The sequence below is a fragment of the Sparus aurata genome, chromosome 3 (genome assembly GCF_900880675.1).
Source record: "Sparus aurata chromosome 3, fSpaAur1.1, whole genome shotgun sequence".
NCBI classification, from domain to species: domain Eukaryota; kingdom Metazoa; phylum Chordata; class Actinopteri; order Spariformes; family Sparidae; genus Sparus; species Sparus aurata.
Window position 1 is genome coordinate 14117897 of NC_044189.1, and position 21687 is coordinate 14139583.

At 41.5% G+C, this 21687-nt stretch overlaps 1 protein-coding gene across 1 annotated transcript; it reads left to right on the top strand.

The window, feature by feature from the left end:
* Positions 1-544: 544 nt before the first annotated feature.
* Positions 545-21613, top strand: grhl2b (grainyhead-like transcription factor 2b). The gene is made up of 16 exons (XM_030412466.1): positions 545-892; positions 3456-3645; positions 4782-4849; positions 5880-6264; positions 7535-7593; positions 8597-8753; positions 8857-8968; positions 12669-12763; positions 15853-16011; positions 17628-17685; positions 17832-17971; positions 18323-18360; positions 18503-18594; positions 19799-19884; positions 19992-20056; positions 20539-21613. The coding sequence occupies exons 1-16, from the start codon at positions 873-875 to the stop codon at positions 20651-20653; spliced, it is 1839 nt and encodes a 612-aa protein (XP_030268326.1). The 5' UTR covers positions 545-872; the 3' UTR covers positions 20654-21613.
* The last annotated feature ends 74 nt before the right edge of the window (positions 21614-21687 follow it).

Sequence of the window (21687 nt, forward strand, 5' to 3'; positions counted from 1 at the left end):
ACACATACATTGTTTGTTCTGGCAGGGTAATCCCAAACATTGGGCTCTCCTTTACACAATGGGTTCATTAAGGGGGACAATGGCATTGTATCAGCTAATGACAGGGCTCCTCCCTGCCTTCTGTCTGCCCCCCGAGTACCTGAAACACAGACAGGCGAGTCATTAGGACATTTTCGAGGGGGGACAAGGTTATATCAGAAGAAAACCTGAGGACGTGTGCAGCCATGCGTCAAATTATTGCATTCAAACACCCCTTATTTTAAAAAATATAAAAAAAAATGTAGAGGCAGGTATGTTTTCTGCGACTAAAACCTGAGAAGCTGCCCGAGTTTCCCCATTCTCTGTCATTATGTTGCCTTCAATGCCGTCTTTTTCGCTTCCTCGCAGGTGAGCTGGGCCCCTACCCGCCCTCTGTGCCTCCACTAGCCAATCAAAGCCCGGCCTCGAGCTCGCGGCAGCCAATCAGCGGCAGACTCGCCCTCGCCCTTCAATCCCTTTTCCCAGTGAAAGAATTTCGGCTATCAAGTTGACCCGCTGCCATTAAAGCAAGCCAAGGCAAATATGATAATGCGTGGCAGCAGGATGTGTTTATTTATGTCCTAATCTGCGTGCAAAGCGAGCTCAAGACGAGCAGAGAAGGTTATTGGCTGCCGGGGACAAAAGAGGTTTCACCTGCCTGCCAGGTGGAGAGACATAGACAGAGAGAGAGAGAGAGAGAGAGAAGGAGAGGGAGAGGGAGGCTGGGAGAAAAGAAGCGGGGCGAGAAAAGTCGACTTACCTGTAGCCCAACTTCTGGCAGCTCGCTCACTCTATTACCTGCTCCGACTTGAAAGTCCAGTTTCACAAGGAAGAATCGTAGAGGAAGCAAAAATATGTCACAGGAGACAGACAGGTAAGTGATCGAGCCAGCGGAGAGGATCTCTGATGGTTACAACTTGAAGGGGAGAACACTTGACTATTCATGTGTTCATTTTTTTTCCTTTTTTGTCTTTATTTCGATCTTTAATTAAAATACTTTTGGACTTCATGTGTAATTAGAGATAGAGATTGTCAGTCTTTTGCTTGTGTTACTTTTGGAAGTGATGTCAAGTAACTTTTTTTCTTGGAGGTAGAAGTTGCGAAGTCAACTTGGCGCCGTGGACTTCGTTAGAGCTCAATTCGCCATTTTTGACTGATGGGGTTGAAAAAAAGCCTCAGAAGTGCAACGACTGGATTTTATAAACACTTTGTTGTTTTTTTTGCCTGAAAATAGACTGTTAGCTCTACTTCTGCACTGCATTTGTCATACGTTCGGCCTCACACAGTGTGCGATGGATGTGCCTGTTGTCAGTGAGGACAGTTTGTGTTGCCTGTTGGCCTCCTGTGTGTGTGTGTGTGTGTGTGTGTGTGTGTGTTTTGCACCATCAGAAGCTAATTTAATTACATTAAAGAAGAAATTATAATATTGTTTTTATAGTCTAAGTAGCCAGAGCAGCATTTCACTGATTATTTTAAAAGAACTTTTAGAATCTTCTTCATTTTTGATTTCATATCACTTTATGACAACCATTATTAAGAAATGGAAACTTTACAATTAATTAAACTTTACATAATAATGTTTCAACTGTTAACAAACAGTTAAATGCTTTATAAACCATGTATGAAGCAATGAAGGTTTAGAAAGTTTAGAAACATCTTTATATCATCATCATCATAATCGTAAGAGATGAACTACACAGTATTTATTTTATTTATTTATTTAACTATTTACACACTTTACAATAAACAATTTGCTCAAAAAACTTTTCAAAAAGCATTTACTTGTTATTTTTAAAGTCTAACTGTATCATTTATTAGTTATGGTTGTTATGCGTCTGACAAGGCATCTGAAAATGTCACTGCCTGATATGACCAGATCCCATTCCTTATTTCATAAATTGAATTTGGAAATAACTTTTAATTATGTTATTGCAGTTGTGTGACTGATAAACAGAATTACTGACACCACTGACCTGTATTTTGAATTGAAAAAGGGGACGATCACTCATTATCTTTATCATTACTATTGTTATTATTATTGTTATCAGCTGTAGCTAAGTTGTAGTATTGGTGGCCTCAACACAGTTGTTTGTATTTAAACAAAGCACCTGAAGTGTCTAATTGTGGTTGCTTGAAGCAGGTTTTTCCGTTACTCTGCGGTGTAAACTACAACTTCCCACCAATAATATAACACAAAGTGGGCATATTTTGTAAAACTCCAGCAGAGAAGAGCAGATCATAAAGATCACCTGCTGTACTTGTGTTTTGTACCTCTTCCAAACCTGCATCGAGAAGTGACCAGAATAAGTCATAAATGGAAGATCCGTAAAAGAAAATCAGTTTGATTCACAGCTAAAGTGATAACTAATCGAGTGACTTGAACAACGTTCTGCCAAAGCTGGAAAAAGACTCAAATGTCACTGAGGCATAGATGGTAAAACAGCGTCATCGAGGCTGCGTGGCATCTTCTTCTGTGAGGGTTTACATCAGTGTGACATCACCGATTAGAGGCGGGACAAACATGTGTTTGTTTAGTTTGGCAGGTGGATCTGGCACAAGGAGTTACAAACCACAATAGAACAAGTCAAATGTTGTTTGAGTTTCAAACTCTTGCAATTGATACGACAGTTAAGAATATTCCTGTTGATACTGATTAATTGAAAATGAACAGTGAGAATCAGGCACAACAATGGATTAGTCAACTATTAAATTAATCGGCATCTGTTTTGAAATTTTGTTTATCAGTTTGAGTCATTTTTTTAAGATAAAAGAGTAAAAGTGATCTTATTCCAGCCTCTTAAATGTGAAGTTCTATCTAGTTTCTTTACTCCACTATGACAATAAAGGGAATATCTTAATACACAAGCAGAGTAATTGACAATTAAGATAATCGTTAGTCGCAGCCCTCATATTATTGTGACCACAAACAGATGAACACAAATGGGAAAAAAAAAAAAAAACTTTTACAAGGCTAACACTGTACTTCAAGAAGGTGTGTCTGACCCTGGGCGCTGTACAACGTCTTCTAAGTGCACATTGACACATTCAGCGACTCTCCTGTGATTGGCTGGGTTCAAAGAGATGTTGTGACAACACTGTGTGTTTAACTGGTCTGTGATCTCGACTTAAGTGGGCCTAAAGAGTACAGAGACAAACCCATGTGCACACACAAGCCAGGCGGGCACGAAAAGTGCTGAAGCGTCAATATTCTATTATCAGTTAATCTCTTGATTTTCTTTTCTGTTTATATAGAAAAATGACCAGATCTTAAAGTTTCAACTTTAGATTTCTGACTTTATTAGTCAGCAAAAATGAAAGAAAAACACTTAAGATAGTAGAAAGTTGAGGAAGTTGATCACATTTGAGCGTTTATGAAACAAACCAGCCTCTTAACTTGCGTAATCTCTTGAATTAAAATGTTTGTGTGTATCCTCCAGCAAGCGCCTGGTGGTGGTCGTCCCCAACGAGAGCTCCTACCCTGCGGTGCGGCGTGCCTACACCAGCGAAGACGAGGCATGGAGGTCGTACCTGGAGAACCCGCTGACAGCCGCCACCAAGGCCATGATGAGCATCAACGGGGACGAGGACAGCGCCAACGCCCTGGGGCTGCTCTACGACTACTACAAGGTCTGGAAAAACACAGTCTCTGTAATATTTAGTCATGAATGGAGCTGCAACAAGCAGTCGATAAATCCATTTGTTGAAGGATAGAAAATGAATCAGCATCTATTTTTCATCATAAAGGGTTTTAGTCACTTTGTAAACAGAAATCCAAAATATTTTCTGGCTCCAGCTACTCAAATGTGAGAATATGACGCTTTCTCCGTCTTACATGATGATAAATTGACTGCCATTTTTGGCAGACAAAACAAAACATTTAAAGATGTCTCCTCGGGCTAAGATAACATATAATTTACATGAAATACATTTTTTTTTAACTCTTTTCTGACATCTGAAAATAATCATTATTTGCCCCTGCTAATGATACGGAATGTTCGGTTTTCAGTGATTTACAACATATAAAAGAGCAGCTCAAAGAGAAGTAAAGCATGTTCTGAGACTGACTCAACTTTTAAGTTAAAGCTGCAAAAGTTTAACTTGGTATCTTATGGTATTGAAGAATTTTAATTGTCAGACATAAAGTGGATGTTAAAAAGAAACAGCAAAAAAATGAAAAAAGTTTCGTCTCTTTAGAGGAACAAAAAGTACAGAAAAGTAATTTAATACCATATTTATTTATCATTCAAAAGCACATTATTATACTTAAAGTCATTATTATCGATCCAGGCGCAGTTCCAACAAAATAATTGAACAAAACACAGTCATTTCACCCCAACTCTAATAACCCTCTATTGATAAATATTGCTAAAATGATGCAGAGGCCTGAAATAAACGGCTGTTTTCTAATTTCATCAAACGTGATAAATGATGGAGAATTTCTTCACCCCTTCAAATTCAAAACAGCTGTGATGCTGCTGGATAAAAGAGAAAACAGTGATTTGCAATCCTACACAACCTTTATTAAATTGGATGCAGAACAAAGAGGAGAAAATTCATCCTCAAGCTTTTACATGTTTTTTTGTAAATATACACTCATTGTGACATGAGAAGAGGCACGCTGTCTTAACTTTTTGGGGGAATCGGGGTTGTATGATGTCCTCGAGATAAAAAAAAAAGAGAAATATCAAGTGATGTTAAAAAGCCACAGCTCCCCTGTTGAATGATGTTAAAACAATGTAACACATCCTCCTCTTTTCTTCCAGGTGCCCAAAGAGAAGAGGCTTCTGCCGGTCCCCAAAGTCATTGAAATGACAGAGGAGCAGGAGAAGAGGTCAGTGGATCTGGGTGTCTTGGTGTTTATACAGACAGAAAGAGGTGGACAAAAACAGTTTGTCTAAGAGCTAAAACAAAAAATGTAATTACAAATTTAAGATGTGTACTTAGGATCATGAGATGTGTGACTGGTACTTCTAGCATGCATGTGTAAATTCCACAGATGAGCTCTGAATGAAGGAAGCACACATAGAAAACTGCATCCAGTGTAAACCTGTTGAATCCTGCGGCGAGAGGAGAAAATACAAAAGATCTCATGAGATAACGAAGATTGATAACGCATCCTCACGTTGGTTTCTACCCGCTGCCTGCATTTTCTCACCTGTATTAGCTGGCGCCAACACCTGTTTGCATCAGAGTGTAAATCTGTAAATAAAAACAGGTGTAAAAAGGTTTTCAGACACAGTCAAGTTTAAGGTAACTGAAGATGTCCCTTGGAGCTTTCTTCTAACTGAGCTAAAGTTGTGTTTACGTTCGGTGTTACTCACCAACAGTGATGGAATGTAACTCACATTATATATGCAAGTACTGAGGCACTTTCTGAGGCACTGAGGTACGTTTTAAAAAATGTCTGCAGACTGGTTGCTCTCTTAAATGCAATGGGAGAAACGGAAGACAAAGGTGATTTCAAAAGCTGTCCAGGAGTTCGGAAGAAGAGGAAGGAAATACTGAAATACCTTTATTGTAATGGCTAAATCATTAATAGGACAATCGTTTAAAAAATATGTAATAATCATTAACTGTTGCCCTTTTAGTGATTTAGCCACCACAATAAAGGCATTTCAGTATTTTCTTCCTCGTCTCCCGAGATTTTCTTTTTTGGAGTGCATGGATTGCTTTTGAAATCAATTATATAGTATATGTATGATTTACTTTACTTGTTACTTTGATACTTGAGTACATTCATTATCAGATACTTTGAGACTTTAACTCAAGTACTATTCATATGAGTGACGTTCATCAAAATGTATTAAAAAGAAGGAGTAGAAAAACATCCTAACTCTTATTTCAACCCTCTATTTGTGCAGATCTACGTTGCAGAGCAACTCCAGCAGCCAGAGTGAGGTAGAGACCGTGGACAACCGCGTTCAGGTCCTTAAGTCTGTTCCTGTCAACCTGTCGCTGAACACGGAGCAGCATGAGGCCAAACGGGAGCAGTTCATCAGCTCCACCGGGGCAGGGGTGGCGTCAGGGGACGGAAGCGCGCCGGCTGTGGCCGTGGTGAAGGCCGAGATGTACGCCCCCGTCTTCATGGCGGGAGCGGGGCTTCACTACAGGATGGAAGGAGAAGAGTCGGCGAGGGTGGTCTACGAACAGAGTCCGTACGAGGTGACCACTGTCAGCCACAGCTCGTATGTGAAGGAAGACCAGCGGAGTCCACCGGACAGCCCCTACGAGGAGGAGAGAGACGGGGTGAGACAAGATGCCGGACTCTGAAACAGACACTGTTCTTACGATAAAGGAAAAATACACCATGACATGGTCGTTCACAACCTGGAGGAGGGGTGACGAAATAGATCAAGGGTTCTTAAATAGGGCTGCAACTAATGATTATTGTCATTATTGATTAACCTGGCCTTTATTTTCATGAATAATCGCAATCATCAACTTCCCAGAGCCCGAAGTGACGCACTTAAATTGCTTTGTTCGTCCAGCCAACAAAACCCACCAAACTCATTATTTACTGTCACAAATCAAGAAGCGAAACGCAGCGAATCCTGACATTTAAGAGCTAGAACAGGCAGATGTTTGACATTTTAGCTTGAAAAACAAGTTAAACGATAAATCTGGTATCAAAATAGTTGGCAACTGATTTTCTTTTGATCGGCTAATCGATTATTTGACTAATCGTCGTAGCTCTACTCACGAGATGAATCGATTGATTGAAGGCGATGGCAACATATTTGATTTGCACAAAATCACGTTCATCGTAAGTCCGTTAGACTGGTCAGTTTTACATTCCAGGGGCTTTACCTCAACGTTAACAGTTAGAAAACATTATTGGACTGATCAACATTACATATTCACTAGTAGACTATTAAAAGGATGAAAGCCAAAAACGTTACCCTGAAACAGTTACAGTTGAGTGTCTTTGCAAAACTGGTTGATTTTCTTTCATTCCTGCGGATGACAGTCAAACTGTAGAAGACATTAGATATTTGGTCTCAGTAAATTTGGAGTTTGTCCCTCAAAAATGAACAGCAACTACTGCTGTCAAGACTCATTCGCAGGCTTAACAGAAAGTGGAAAAACTTGATCTTTCGCTGTCAGTATACTATTACTATACTGCAAACACAGTCCAAACCACAGCTGAGTGAATGATCAGGCACATTCTGGCGGTTGTTAGACACCAGAATTGAGAATGACGGCGCTAGGAAAAAACGAACATCACTTGCCGATGATGTTTGACAGCGCACACATGGCTGGAGTTGTTGTGAAATGTGCTGGTGAGGACAGACAGATGTTTAAATATGATTCACCGAGGTTCACAAAGGTTCATCGTCTAAACGGGAATCTACAAGTATTCGTTGAATCGCTTCTCTGCGTTGTCACTCTGTTCGTTATTTATGACAATAGTGTCTCTTTCTCTGATATTTACAGCATTGTTTAGCCAGTTCCTCTCAGGCTAAATGAACTTTTCAGTGTGCCCGTGTGATTTCCCCTTTCTGTGTGTTCTCGACAGAAGTACCACGCACCCGCCTCTCTGCCTACAGAGGACTTCTTATTTCACCAGGAGGGAGTGTAAGTCGCAGAAGCAATCAATTAGTTTACACGTTATTATGCACAATTTATTTACTTCATTTAATGTAAGCAGTTTTGATGGGGTGGAGGTAATTTTGATTATTGTCCATTGTCTGTATCTGTTCAACCAACTAAATTATCATTATCATCATTAATTGCATTTGGGATGTGCAGGGCCTACACTGAAAGTGGGCTGTGCTCAGCCCGGGTGTGGGCGGGACTAGAAAGACGGTTAATTTAAGCCCTGGGTTGATCAGAAGTTGCTGTATTTGTTATTTATGAGAAAACTATTTACAGAACACAGCCTTAGATTTGAGCTTCAGATCGATGTTCCCGACCACAAGAGCAAGACACTCCATTTACAGAGCAAGTTTGAACTTAAATTAATAAACCATCAATCAGTCGGGACCATCCTTTATTATTACAAGCATGTAGGGAGGGGGGCTAAATTCCTACATAGTGTTGCTTTAAAATAGCTTCCCATTGTCACAAACATTTTTTTTTAATTTATTTATTTTGTTTATTGATTGTTTACATGTCTATTCGATAGATTTTGAACATGTAACGTCTCAGTGGTTTTAACCATCATTAGCGTAGCATCACTCAGCCAGGACAGCTATAGTTATCTAGCTGATCTGTTTATACTGACATTAACACATTTAGCAGATACTTATATTTAAATAGGCAAATAGGCAGACTGAGGCTAAACACAGGCATCCTTGAAAAGTCTCTGTGTGAAGGTGTCGGTCCTTAGTATAATCTGAAGTATCCGAGACATCCGTAAAGGCCTTTGGTGTAGCATCCTCGAGAAACATCTGTTTGAAGATCGTCCTTTGACTTTGTTTTACGATCTAATGTTTCTGTTCTAATATTGAATATGTGCCGTTTTGAAATCAAAACACTGACCTAAAGTGATCCGGAGAGAAATGCTAGACTGTGTGTCGATGTACCCTCATCCCACCGTGTTATGTTTAATCCCATATCATTCTCTATGTGCGTGCAGTGACAGCTTCCAGTACACACTGGACGCCTCTCGCTCATTACGCCAGAAGCAGGGCGAGGGGCCGATGACCTACCTGAACAAGGGCCAGTTCTACGCTGTGACGCTCAACGAGCTCAGCGCCAACAAACGCCTCCGCCACCCCATCAGCAAAGTCCGGGTGAGCCGATCAATTCACTTTCATGTCTTTAAACTTGGGCCTCAGACTGGCCGGATGTATTCTGAAAACTTGAGCATCATTTGATCGAGATTGTCCTTCTCAGAGCGTGATCATGGTGGTGTTCAGCGAAGACAAGAACCGAGACGAGCAGCTCAAATACTGGAAGTACTGGCACTCTCGGCAGCACACGGCCAAACAGAGAGTCTTAGACATCGGTAAGGCCTCCTCCAAGACTTTCTCCGTGTTTATGTGTGAATGACGGCGAATTCTTCCAATGAATGAATCAAAACACGCGAACAAGGAGACAATGACAGATTTAAGTTAAGTGCTGGAATGTGCTCAGCTAAAAAACAAGGCATGACCAAACTGAGAGCAAACAAGCCCCCACCCAACTGTCTGCCTGAGGCTGTTCAGCTGCCCACCGTCACACACACACACACAGACACACACACACACACACCTGAATCTCTTAATGTCTAGGTGTTGCAGGGACACACAACATAAATCCTCTAATCTCCCCGACATTGCCTGCGAGATTGAGAAAAGCACAGCTGTGAGAGAAACAAAACAAGACGAACTTTCTCTCTCTGGCAGCGTTTCCCACGGACGCATGCTGCCGATCCGAGGGTATCCTAAGACTTCTGACCTTTAGTCTGGCGGGTTTTTTTTTTTTTTCTGTTGATGGATTTGAATTTAAACCGAGCGTTTCTATGCCTCGTTGAGTCAGTGTGTGAGAAGCTTGTAGGCGGTTTGCGTTTGACAAGCTCAGGCCTGCTAACCAGGCAGATATTCAGAGGTATGTGGGAGACTTCGTGTGGATGGGCGACACACAAACACGCACATACACACACGCCTATACACAGCCTGTTGGGACAGGGAGAGGAATGCTAGCCACACTGTAACCTTGGCTGGTTTTGGTCTGTTGAAAGTAATTCTTGCCCAATTTAGAATGCCTACATTGACAAGAACCGAGACGAATCAGCCTACAATTCACACGCTTCTTTATGTCTGCTGCAATGTCATTTAAACCGTCATGAGGCTGCTACTGTGGTGGCAAATGAGGAAAATACAAAACTCAGATGCACCAAATTAAGTTTTCAGAAATGTTTCCTTTACTTCTACCTGTAAAACTTGTCTTTCTCTTTGACAGTCATGAACCTTTTGATAAGGTTTGCAAATATACATCCCTTTGTAATTAAGGAATAGTTTGTTATTTTGGGGAAACACGCTCATTTGCTTTCCTGCTGAGAGTTAGACTTTAACTAATCTCTCTGTTGAATATGAAGCAACAGTCAAGAGATGGTTAGCATAGCTATGCATTGCATTCACTGGGAGACTGCAGAGCCCCTTAGCCCGCGTTCACTCCCCCCATGATCCGAGGTTTTGGCAAACGCAGCTAATAAGGCTACTAGCTCCACGGCTCATTAAAAAGGACCTGTGTTCAGCTTCAGAAGCTCAGCTAGCCAGCTAGCTATACTGAGGAAGTTAAGCTAAGATAACGCAAATGACAGCGACATGATCGAGAGAAACACACTGGCAGTGAGCCGCGGAAAAAAGAAACAGCGTGTCTTGGGTTTCAAACGACAGGGGAGATTTGGGGGGGGGGGTCTGACCCCCGCCCCCAAATAAGAACTTGGACCATGCCAAAACAGGTAAATATAACATGTTAGCGGGGTTGAAACATTCAGATATCCTTCTTACATCAAATCTTAAGTATTTCCATCCAAATTTCATACCTAGAGGAATTTTGTAATACAATTTCAGAAGGGCATGGAGACGAAATGTTAGCGTGTGGAGCAGCGACAAACCTCTTTTGATTTTCTCTCTAAAATCAAATTTCAGCCTACGACAACTCTAACGGGACACACTCTCTGCTATGGACGATGCCGTCGTCTATCAGCCCAACCATAGAAAATAGATGCAGCCAAAATAATAGCAGGCAGGGGTTGTTGGCTACCCTGTTGATTTGTGGTCGCCTTATTTTTGGAGCTACCTTTAAATGCTGACCATGTGTCACGGACTACACCTTTATTATCTTAATTTTAGAATAAAACTACTTAAGATAAATTGACTCTGGAGTCAAACCATTGCTGTTGTCTTCTTGATAGATAACATGACTCTGAAGCTGCCTGTTCATAGATCCTGTTCAGAGAACGTATGTTATCTTCTAACATTCACTTTCAGCATCCTGTTTTGCATTTGCCAGAGATTGTGTTGTTCTTTGTGTGTATGCACCACAGATCGATAGATAGTGTGCATCTACAGCTTGACACACAAATATTTTTTCCATCACACTGACTCATGCAGGTGTACACACAGATGCCTATCTGCTCACATAGATGCACACACGCTTTCGGCATGTACAAACAACGTTCCTCAAGACGGGTTGCAAATGAGGATGAGGAAAATGCGCGTTTTGTCCGACCAACCGTCCAGATCACAAAGTATTAGTGGTATTTGAGAAGCTGAAATCTAGTCTATCCTACTCTACTTTATGTGTGAGTGCAGGACGGTGCATTAAGGTGGAGAATCTCCACTCGAACAGCTCAGTAGGTCAAATGACAGGCCCCTCCACCCTGCTCCCCTGAGCGGGGTCGGCCTGTAGCTGGATGCAGCCTGTAACCTGAAGCTGTCCACAGTGCTGATTTGAATAGCGGTGGAGGGTTTGTCGAGAAAGGAGGGCGGAGAGTTCATCGTGCCCCCGGGGCTGCGTCACAGAGTGGGGTTATTCTAGCAGAGGGGGGACCGGCTGATAAGCATGTTGCTGCCTGCCCTGCTGCTTTGTGCACCTGTTGAAAAAAAAACAGGAAGTGACGCTCTTTTGGCGGTTAGGATGATGGAGTAGGTGACTAAAGGGGGGGGGGGTTCTTTGAGATTTGACCATCCGCCAGACAGGTTTTTGTAGGATGAGCTGCATCTCCAACGACTTTCAGCTCAAGTCGCGTCTGTGTCATCCCATCGGCGTCTGTTATACGGACTGACTAATACACATTTTTACAGCTTAAAACCCCAAAGGTGACTCACAGGTTAAAGCGGCCAGTGTGCTTCATCATGTCAAACAGGGGGCGGTTTTGTCTGTCAGTTTTTGTCACTTTCTGTCTCGATCATTTTTTTTTAATTCTTGACTATTTCCATCGCTTTTCATGTGAAACAGCCGCTATGCATCGCTATGAGTGTTTTCCAGAAGAGGGAAGTAAAGCATTATTCTTCCTTTCCCTGCCCCCATCTTTTTCATGACGGACGTCTTTTCACCCTGTCTTCCAGTGTGTCTGCCCGGAACGACCATAAATAGTTTTGATTGGACGAAATAGTTCTGTTTCCGCGGCTCTAAGCCTGCCATCATTCTCTATTTTTCTCGGTCAACAACTCCCATCCCGTTCACACACATGTATAGTTTTGTTCATTATGCGCTGAAGTTCATTCTACTAAAATAATTCTGCATTCAAATTCTCCACAGCATACCATCGTACCCAGCACCCTACATTTATAGTCCCTCCAGTTTCTGGTCACACGGGTCAACAATATCCAGCCGATGCGTCACCTGACTGGCTTTTGATACGGCTCTCAGAGCCAGATAGCCTCCTGTGTTTTCCTCCTGTTGCCTTTGAAGCCGCTCAGAGTTTGTTTGCCGTGACAGATAAGGGTTTATCTTATAAAATTGAAGCGTGCCGTTTGATTGCTTATCTTAACAAGCAATAGCTACCTACTTGTGTCATTTATTGACCAATTCTTCGCTGAGAGGAGACATAAGATAACATTTTTAGTCACGGGAAAATCTAAGTAAACTGTAGTTAATGTCGAGACTAGGTTCTCACTTATTCTGGGACAGCTTTTGAGCGTGTTTTTTCGTTGCTGGAGTTGCATTTCAGTCGAGGCAGATTGGCGTAAATAAACCATCCCTGTTTGTCCTCACAGCGGATTACAAGGAGAGCTTCAACACAATCGGCAACATCGAAGAAATCGCCTACAACGCCATCTCCTTCACCTGGGACGTCAATGAAGAGGCCAAGGTACAAAAACACAAATTGCAGTCCCAGTTTTTCTCCTGTTGCCGGTCATAAATGTCAATGTAATTTTCCCAGAACCCTTCCACCGTATTTACTCTGGCTGTAGGCATGTTGTAGATGTCAAAAAAGCAGCGGGACAGGTTTTCTTTGCGCTGATTCAAGAATTGGCAAACAAACGGAGCTCGCTTGAGAAATCAGCCGGCTTTTGACAGTGATGCAGGCACCAAACCTCACTTTAAAAAAAAACTGAGTTAAATCCCCGACGCTGTGTCACAAGAATCAAAAGGCAGCTTCGCTTTGCGTCGACTGGCATGTTTTTCGACTATAAAACTGATGTTCGGTTTTGTGTGCTTTTGCTCTGTTTGTCTTCTTTGTCTTTGTGAGGCGCACTCCTTTGTGGCCACTCCTTAAACGGAGCCACATCACTGTTTGAACTCCAGAGGCCCCCCGAGGGCCAACACACACCAATCCCCGTCCCCACCCTCTGTTGTTTGTTTTGCCCTCATTTCTGTGTGAATGCGACTGACTGTGTGTGTACGTGAGTGTGTGTGTGTGTGTGTGTGTGTGTGTGTGTGTGTTTGTGAGTCAGTCTCTGTTTGTGTGTGTGTTATGTGGCTCTCTCATTGTAATGGCTGCCCGGGGACAAAAGACGTTGCTGGAGGAAATCCAAGCACACTTCTCTGGGCCAATATTGACTCTTTCCCTCTTTGCATTTTATTCTCTCTCATTCTCCTAATCTGTGTGACTATTGAGCCTCAATATATCAGGAACAGGTGTAATGCCCAGGTAGATAAACGCACATGCTTCCCTTGTTGTAGGTCCAATGAGGAAGTGAATAAATTGTTTGAAAATGTCCTCATCAATCTCTACAAAGCAAACATAAAAGACTAAAAGTTAATACCTGAACAGGTAGATTAGATTTATTTTGGACAGATTTGTTAATGTTAGCTAACAAAAAGGTCTCAGGAATGCAGGAAAAGTAGTACAACTTATTGAGAAACCTGTTAACCTGCCAAGTACATGGGAGTGTCCGACTTTCAAGGATGAATGTAAAAGAAAAGAAAGGGAAGGAGAAGAATCCTCGATTTGCTGTATATCAAATGACTTTTCAGTAAAGGGCACATAATGTGGCTCAGATAATTAAATCAGAGTTCTGAATATACAGTAGAAGTTCTGTACTTCAGAGGAAGACAGGTTCTTTTTTTTTTTTGCTTAATTCCCTGGAGAGAGGCCCTTATGTCAGACGCAACCATGAGTTGTTTATATGCTCACAACTTCGGTCGCGGGCGTCACTTAGTGTTGAAAAGAGGTGTGGACACGAGGGCTCAGACACTGAGAACATGTTGAACTAGTCTTTAACAAATGCGATTTTATGAGATGTTCGTATAATGAGGGGATCGTATTAGGACAGAGTAGATCAGTAACATAGCCAAAATTATTAATTTAACCAAACCTGTGAGATATGGGGTGCAAAAAGTGATCTGTAGAGCAACACTAACAGTTTTTCACTCCTTTTTGTAAAGGCCTGGTGAAAACGTTATTTACCTGCTGTCAGTTTGAATCATTGCATTGACAGCAGGGTACCAGTTTTGTTGACCGTTGCTCGGCAACATGTGGTAACCAGTGTCAAACTTGTGACTGCAGTCATGTACTCACTGAACAGTTACACAGGTTCTGGTGATGAGTACAATGCGGTTAGAGCAGCATCTTGTCCCCGGGGTCCACATCTGAGTTTTCCTTCGACAGCTCTTTTCTGACTACCTCTTTCCTCTTATAAACTTGTCCAGAGAGCTTTTGTCATGACATCTTTGTTGTTTTTTTATTACATTTTTGTGCCTGAGCTATGTTATTTGCAGTAGTGATCTGTCACTGACCACGTGGACCACAAGTCTCTCTGTTTGTTTACTTTTTCAAATGAAATTCAGTTATAGTCTCATAACATGAAATGGTTAATAAATGTGCCACTTACTCATATTTCTTGTGATTTTGCTGGGTTGTGCCAGTTTTAGATCTAGGTGGCACACCACACAGCTCAAGTAGATAGTTACGGTGGGGAAAAAAATTACATTTGGCTGTTTATTAGTAAGCATCTCTTGGTGGAAACTCATTTTTAGTACATTTGTAAGTAATTATGCTGTGATGGGAACAAAACTAGTCTTTTCAAAAAGTGGTCACTGCTGTAAAATGGTACAATTGCACTTGAAATAGTCATTTCTGTTGGAGCAGACAGTTTCGTGCACTAAGCTAATCATGTGTTGTCATTCATCATCAGTGATTTTTGTGCCCGGATCGTCTTCCCACATGTTCTTGGCACGAGTTAAAGGGCTCGCTCTAATGGAGTTAAATGAGTCGTAATACTGAAAATGATACGAGTCTTTAAGATGATCACTCCACTCATGACACAATGCCAAAGTTCAAGACGGTCGTAAAAAACAAATGCAGGGAAAGAGGACCCTGCGCGCTTAATTTAGTTTTGCAGGTTTATAGACCCACGTGTGTGATTTTTTATGCAAACATATCTCGATTTACAATTAATGGTCAAACGGTCTAAATACAGAGAACATGTTAGCAGTGGCTGGCTGCCAGTTACTGTAATCAGAGGTTCCTGTTGCCCACATAACCGAAAAAAAGAAACTGCTTCTCACTAATCCTGAGTGCTGTGTTGTCATGCAGTTACATGTAGTTTTGATTTCTATCTGCCGGGATTTAGAGATATCTGAAACCTCTGCCGAAAGGAATTTTGTTTGTGTTTCTCACAGCAGTTAAGAGACAGCTCACAACAGCCTCCGGAGATAATCTCTGTCTCTGGATAATTCATGGCTCTCACTGGAGACGTTTAGAATTTAAACCATGTCTTTGGGGGGGGGGGGGGGGGGGTGGAGCATATGAAATATGAATGTGTATAGGATGGAGCCCTGGATTGAAATGCAGCATGTTTTCTTCAGAGCTTGATATAAAAACAGCGGGTTCAGGGACGAGGCTCTGTTTGTGCTTGTCAATATTTCGGGCTGCTCTTCTGAAGAAAATTGCCACGGCATCCAGATTCACAACCGCTTAAGTCGAAGTCAAATCCTCGTCTGTGTGCTTGGCAGATCTTCATCACGGTCAACTGTCTGAGTACAGACTTCTCCTCTCAGAAGGGGGTCAAGGGTCTTCCTCTGATGATCCAGATCGACACGTACAGCTACAACAACCGCAGCAACAAGCCGCTGCACAGGGCCTACTCGCAGATCAAGGTCTTCTGTGACAAGGTGAGAATTCATGTCTGTCTGTCTGTCTGTCTGTCTGTCTGTAAGGAATGATTTACACCCAGTTCAGATGCAGAAATGTGTTCTGTTATTTCTAGAGCACATTGTCATGTCTGTGAAAGTGCTTTGCAAGAAGATGACATAAATACATTTATAAATCAAGCATTCAAGTTAAACACAGTTAAGCACTAGTTTAAAAATCATGACACAAACAGCGTTATGTGAAATAACACATTAGATTATCCCATTGTAAGGGTTTTATTGCGGTGAGGCTAGGGTGGTGTATTTAAAAAGGCCCCCTTTTATATGACCACCAGTCTAAAAGTCACAGGTTTTCAGTTAACAGACATACTTGACAAAGAAAAGAAAGCAGCATTTCACCACAGTTGAAAAGCTTGAACCAAAGATGAATGATCGTTTTAGTTTGAAACGGGTATCAATCAAGCAGTTAACCGAGCAGGGAGCTCCCAGTTACATATTCTTATATTGATGCAAATTGATCATTCTACAAGAGGAGCGCTGCTTCATTCAAATGTCAAATACATGAACTACAGTTTGCAAATGAATAGAATAATTGCATGAGACATAAATGTACTCCAGCTTTGACAGTAGTTGTTATTACATGAAGCTTCACCAGATGTAGCAGTTGTGTCCTCCTCAGTGACACCTGATTGGAAATAACTTTGATGCTGTCTGATTTATCTTCTGCGTCCATGTCAGAAAAGTTTGATTTAATAAGGGTTTTTTTTCTTCCATTGGGCTCTTTACCATTAAGTGTAAATGCAGCTGTCGGTTTTGTAAGTGTGTGACAGGAAGTGCGTTTTGAAGGCACAGTAGCAGCAGTTAGGTGGAGTAAGAGAGTTAAATCATGACATCAGTCCTCCCTCTAGTGGTCTCACCTGCACACTGAGCCTACAGACACACCTGAGTGATACAAACATACGCAGCGTGTAAGGGGGAAAGAAACTACTTTCAAGTAAGAGGTTCACATTTGGGTTTCTGAGAGTTGAGTCTGTGCCTTCCAACAGAAACTATGTGGTTGTTAAGTTGGATGATATGCAAAAAAAACTTTTTCATAAAAGCATGACACTTTGTACAGGTTGGGGCCCTGAACATTTTCAGAGATGGAGCCATGGTGGTGGCCATTTTAGTTTCTGCCATAACTGAATTATGTATTTGGCGTCATATCTCCTGAACCAAACATGGTAACACAGTAAAGATGATGTCAACCCCGATCTTCTGATGGTCAAGGATTACGATGGTGAATCCATCGAGAGGGAAACTAGAGACCATCTTGTGATGGGAACACACCAGCCACATGTTGACCCATGAGTATTCAGTAGTCATTAGTACATTACTACATGAGTTCTCAGTAATCACGGGTCAGAACACACCCATCTTCAAAACTCAGTCTTCATTTTGATCTCCGGTACAAACCTATAGCCAGCCGAGCTGTCATGTAATCATGGTATGTGAGAACCTCGGGCAAACGCTCTTATACTAAAATGTCTGCATGCGTGTTGTGTAGAACGTTTTGTGAATTAACCCTGACATTACATACCTGCAGCGGGTCAGGCCACAAACTGATGAGCGCACTGTGTCCGTTGTTTTTTTCTCAGGGAGCGGAGAGGAAGATAAGGGACGAAGAGAGAAAACTGTTCCGCAAGAAGTCAAAAGGTTTGAGCCGCATTAAAAATATTGCACGTCTTAGCCTCAAGATCAGATATGGACCTTACGGATCCAGGCAGGCCAACAGTCCTGTTGCTAATATGAAATAGTGTGGAACGCATCTTTTTGCTTGAATTCTCTTTTTTTTGGTTCAGGGAAAGACGGAGGCGTCGGCGTGATAACCGCTCCCAAGAAGTCCGACACCACTTATTTCAAGACCCTGACCGACCTGGAGGCTCAGCCCGTTCTCTTTATCCCCGACGTTCACTTCGGCAACCTGCAGAGGGCCGGACAGGTAGATCACCTTCACAGACATTCCTCTGCGAGCAAAAGTGAAAGAACTTGTCTTCGTCTGCTGACCAGTGGAAGTGTTTAAAGTACTTTAAACCAGCTGTACCCTGAACAGCTACAACTGTAAAGTTCTTACATCAGTATTATCTGATATCATTTAATATTTAATAAATATATCAGCAGCCATTTTTATGCAGATTAAGCATGTTGTGCCAATGATACTTCAACACTACGGTAGAAGTTGAATGCAGTATTTTTAATTAAAATCGATTCTTTTTTAGATTGTTGTATTGGTACTTTGTTATTTGTGCACAGAGCCTTAAACTCACATGAATACTTAATACTTCAATTCCAGGTGTTCACCTTCAACACGGAGGAGATCGAGAGAGAAGGGTGAGTGTGTTTTCATTTCCACCAGCTCATACAAATACAGAGAATGCAAATAGAAAGCGGCATCACACGGAGAGGAAGCGCATGTCGCCACACATGCAAACACGGTGCATAATGTGTATGACACACTTTTGTGTGTTTTCAGAGGCGTGCTGGTGAAGAGGATGTTCAGGCCGTCGGACGAGGATCTGTGTCCGTCACCTCACAAACAGATCAAAGAGGAGACGCACAAGAGAGGTACAAGATGGCCGAAGAAAATGACCCTACCTCTCCCTTGATTTGATAACTCAGTAAACAGGTTCCTGATAAGTTGATGGTCTCGATCACTTGCAGCATGATGTTCATTTAGTCCCATTTAGAGTCGAATAGACAAAAAAGCAGGGTGTGCTTTTGGGCGAGGCTACCTTGTGACCGCCAAGGTGCTGCCACCGAGTGCCCTGGGGGTCTCATTCAGATCCAGTCAGCGTAGAGTAGCTCCCCAGCTCCGCCCTGTCATCTAAATATGGTCACTTCAGCTGTAAAAACCAAGATGGCGATGGCCGTAATGCCAAACTTGCGGCTTCCACAAACCAACGGTCGACGTTACGTCGGGTTGACCAGAGAAATATCTGTTTCAACCTGATTTGAAATGGGAACACAAACTACACTACAGCCGAACTTTCTAATGACTTGAGAGAATAATGAGGAATATCTGACTGTAGATCAGTTTTTGCTAATTCAATTTTTCAGGAACCTACTCTCCATTTTGGTTTGATTAAGGTTATTTATATGCAACCGTTACTTTCCTTATCAACTAATCTGTTGATTGTTGACCAAAAAAAAATCTCATTCAAGATCCATTTAATAGCTGTTGTGGAGCTTTGGACTGAAAAGGGGGAGTTTGCAATCTTAACTGTAGATGTTCAAATTTAATTGAATTCTACTTTAAAGTTGCTGTGGTCCCGTTGGTGTAAAATTTGAGAATGAAAGTTAATTTGTGGCCATTGAGACCGTGATTAACTGTGATTTTTTTCCTGCTACTGTCAATTTTTCTATTTGTATGCCCTGTTTTTCAGGACTTCATTTGCATATCTTATCTATTGTGTTGGGGTCCGTTTAGTCGCTGTTTTGGAGCTTTAGATCACGTCATTCAATCTTTCTTAGCAGGGAGCTACCTGCTATGGAAGTAAAGACTATTTCTATGATTAACTGATGAATTCTTTGTTTTAGAAAATCTCAAAAATATCCCAAGGTGACGTCTGCAAAGTGCTTGTTTTGTCTGAAAAAAAACAAAACAGAAAAAAAACAAAACAGAAGATATTTCATATAATAAAGGAGAACCTTACAATTGAGATGAAGTTTGAAGTGGAGCTTATTTCCCCAGACACAAGATAATATATAAAAACCAAGCTAAACACTGCAGCTCACACATGGAGCTTTATTCTTCCTCCTCTCTCCGCAGTGCTGTTGTACGTCAGAAAGGAGGCGGACGAGGTGTTTGACGCTCTGATGCTGAAGTCGCCCACGCTCAGAGGCCTGATGGATGCTGTGAGTGACTCTTTTTTCTGATCACATGACAGAAGAATAGAGTCTGAAAGCACAATTTGTTTTCAGCAGAGCACCTGTTTCAAACTGCTGTCATCTGTCCTTCGTAGATATCAGAGAAGTACGGCGTGCCCACAGAGAGGGTGGCCAAAGTGTACAAGAAAAGTAAAAAAGGGTGAGTGAAGCAAGCAGATTGTAATTTTCAGGGTTCGTACGGGTGCTTGAAATCCTTGAAAGTGCTTGAATTTCAATGTTGTGTTTTCAAGGTCTGAAAAGTGCTTGGATTTTAGTTTAAGTGCTTGAAAGTGCTTGACATTATAACTCTGTGTCTTTCACAAAATTGGGATCAGACTGGATAATTAATTTCTGAAGTTTTTGCTATTATAAAATATAATTTTAGATGTTTACAGCATGATACAATGTACATAACTGTGATAAAAAGTGAAGAAAAAAAATCACAAGTATATATATTCCCTTAGATACATATTTCACCCCAGCAATAAGGTGCTGGAAAATCTTAAAAATGACCCTTAAAAGTGCTTGAAAAGTGCTTGAATTTGACCTTGAAAAAAGTGTACAAACCCTGAATTTTAGGGCCTATTTGGAGCCTTGTGCTTTGCGCGTGTAATTAAACTGTTCAAGTGTCTCTTGTGTCAGGATCCTGGTGAACATGGATGACAACATCATCGAGCATTACTCCAACGAAGACACCTTCGTCCTCAACATCGAGAGCTACGCGGACGCCTACAAGATCACGCTGACCGAGATCTGACGGCTCGCCAGCCGACCTGAAGGGCTTGCAGGTAGAGACGAGAACTGTGACTGCTGGTTGGCTGAAAATCTACGAGGCTGCTATTGATTGGTTCATAAGCTGACTGACAGTATTGGAGACGGTCCATTGGTGGACGTGCCGAGGTCAACGTCGATACACACCTGATCCCTCTCTGACACCGTTACACCATGAAGCAAGTTCGGACGTTCTGTGACGAAAGAGGACACAAAATAAAAAGTGGACATCATAGGATTTTTTTTTTTTTTTTATGAACTGGTTGTATTTACTTCCTCATCACACTCATCCTCTATGATGTGAGATGAAACAATGGAGTACATGTCCTCCACGATTTATAGTGTGTAAAATACTTGTGCTTTTATTCTGTACAGTGCCGTGTTTTTTGCCAAATAACTCATCAGGAGTGTGGAAGCCCCGATGTACATACTGTATGTAGCTGTAGCTTGAATTAGTCGGTCCTCAGTAACTTAGCAGCTTCTCTTGCATGCCAGCCTTTGTTTTTGTTAGACGTGTTATTATTTATTAATGCCTTTAATGACAATGTTTTGACATTTCTTTAGCAATGTATCCATGAATTTCAAGTACTTTACATTTCAGTGACTTTTTTTTATTTTAATAGTCCACCTCTTAAAGAGTACTCAAGGAGTATTTAAATGGCTTATCTCTATTTTTCAGCCTTGACGTACTCTTCACGTGTCAACAAATAGCCGAAGTGGGACCTTATTATTATGGCACTTGGTTGTTGTGTAGTTCTCTGGCTATGTTGAAAAAATTAATAAAGATACAAACAGAAATGTGTTGTTAAAAAAGTACTAAACGTCATACTTGAGTAAAAGTAAAGATATGTTAAAACATTACTTGGATAAAAGTGAAAGTCACCGGTACGACTATTACTTGAGTAAAAGTTTTCAAGTGTCTGGAATTAAATGTGTATCAAATATACAGTATACTACATTGTTTTGGAGTTCACAGCCAGGCTAGCAGCTCTGTGTGGGAACAGGTTTCTTTCAAGCTAA

Excerpts from the sequence above, each read along its gene's own strand:
- grhl2b (XM_030412466.1), top strand. The coding sequence starts at position 873 with ATGTCACAGGAGACAGACAG. Across the intron at positions 17,686-17,831 it reads GTTCCGCAAGAAGTCAAAAG|GGAAAGACGGAGGCGTCGGC; the intron begins GTTTGAGCCGCA and ends TTTTTGGTTCAG. Across the intron at positions 20,057-20,538 it reads TACAAGAAAAGTAAAAAAGG|GATCCTGGTGAACATGGATG; the intron begins GTGAGTGAAGCA and ends CTCTTGTGTCAG.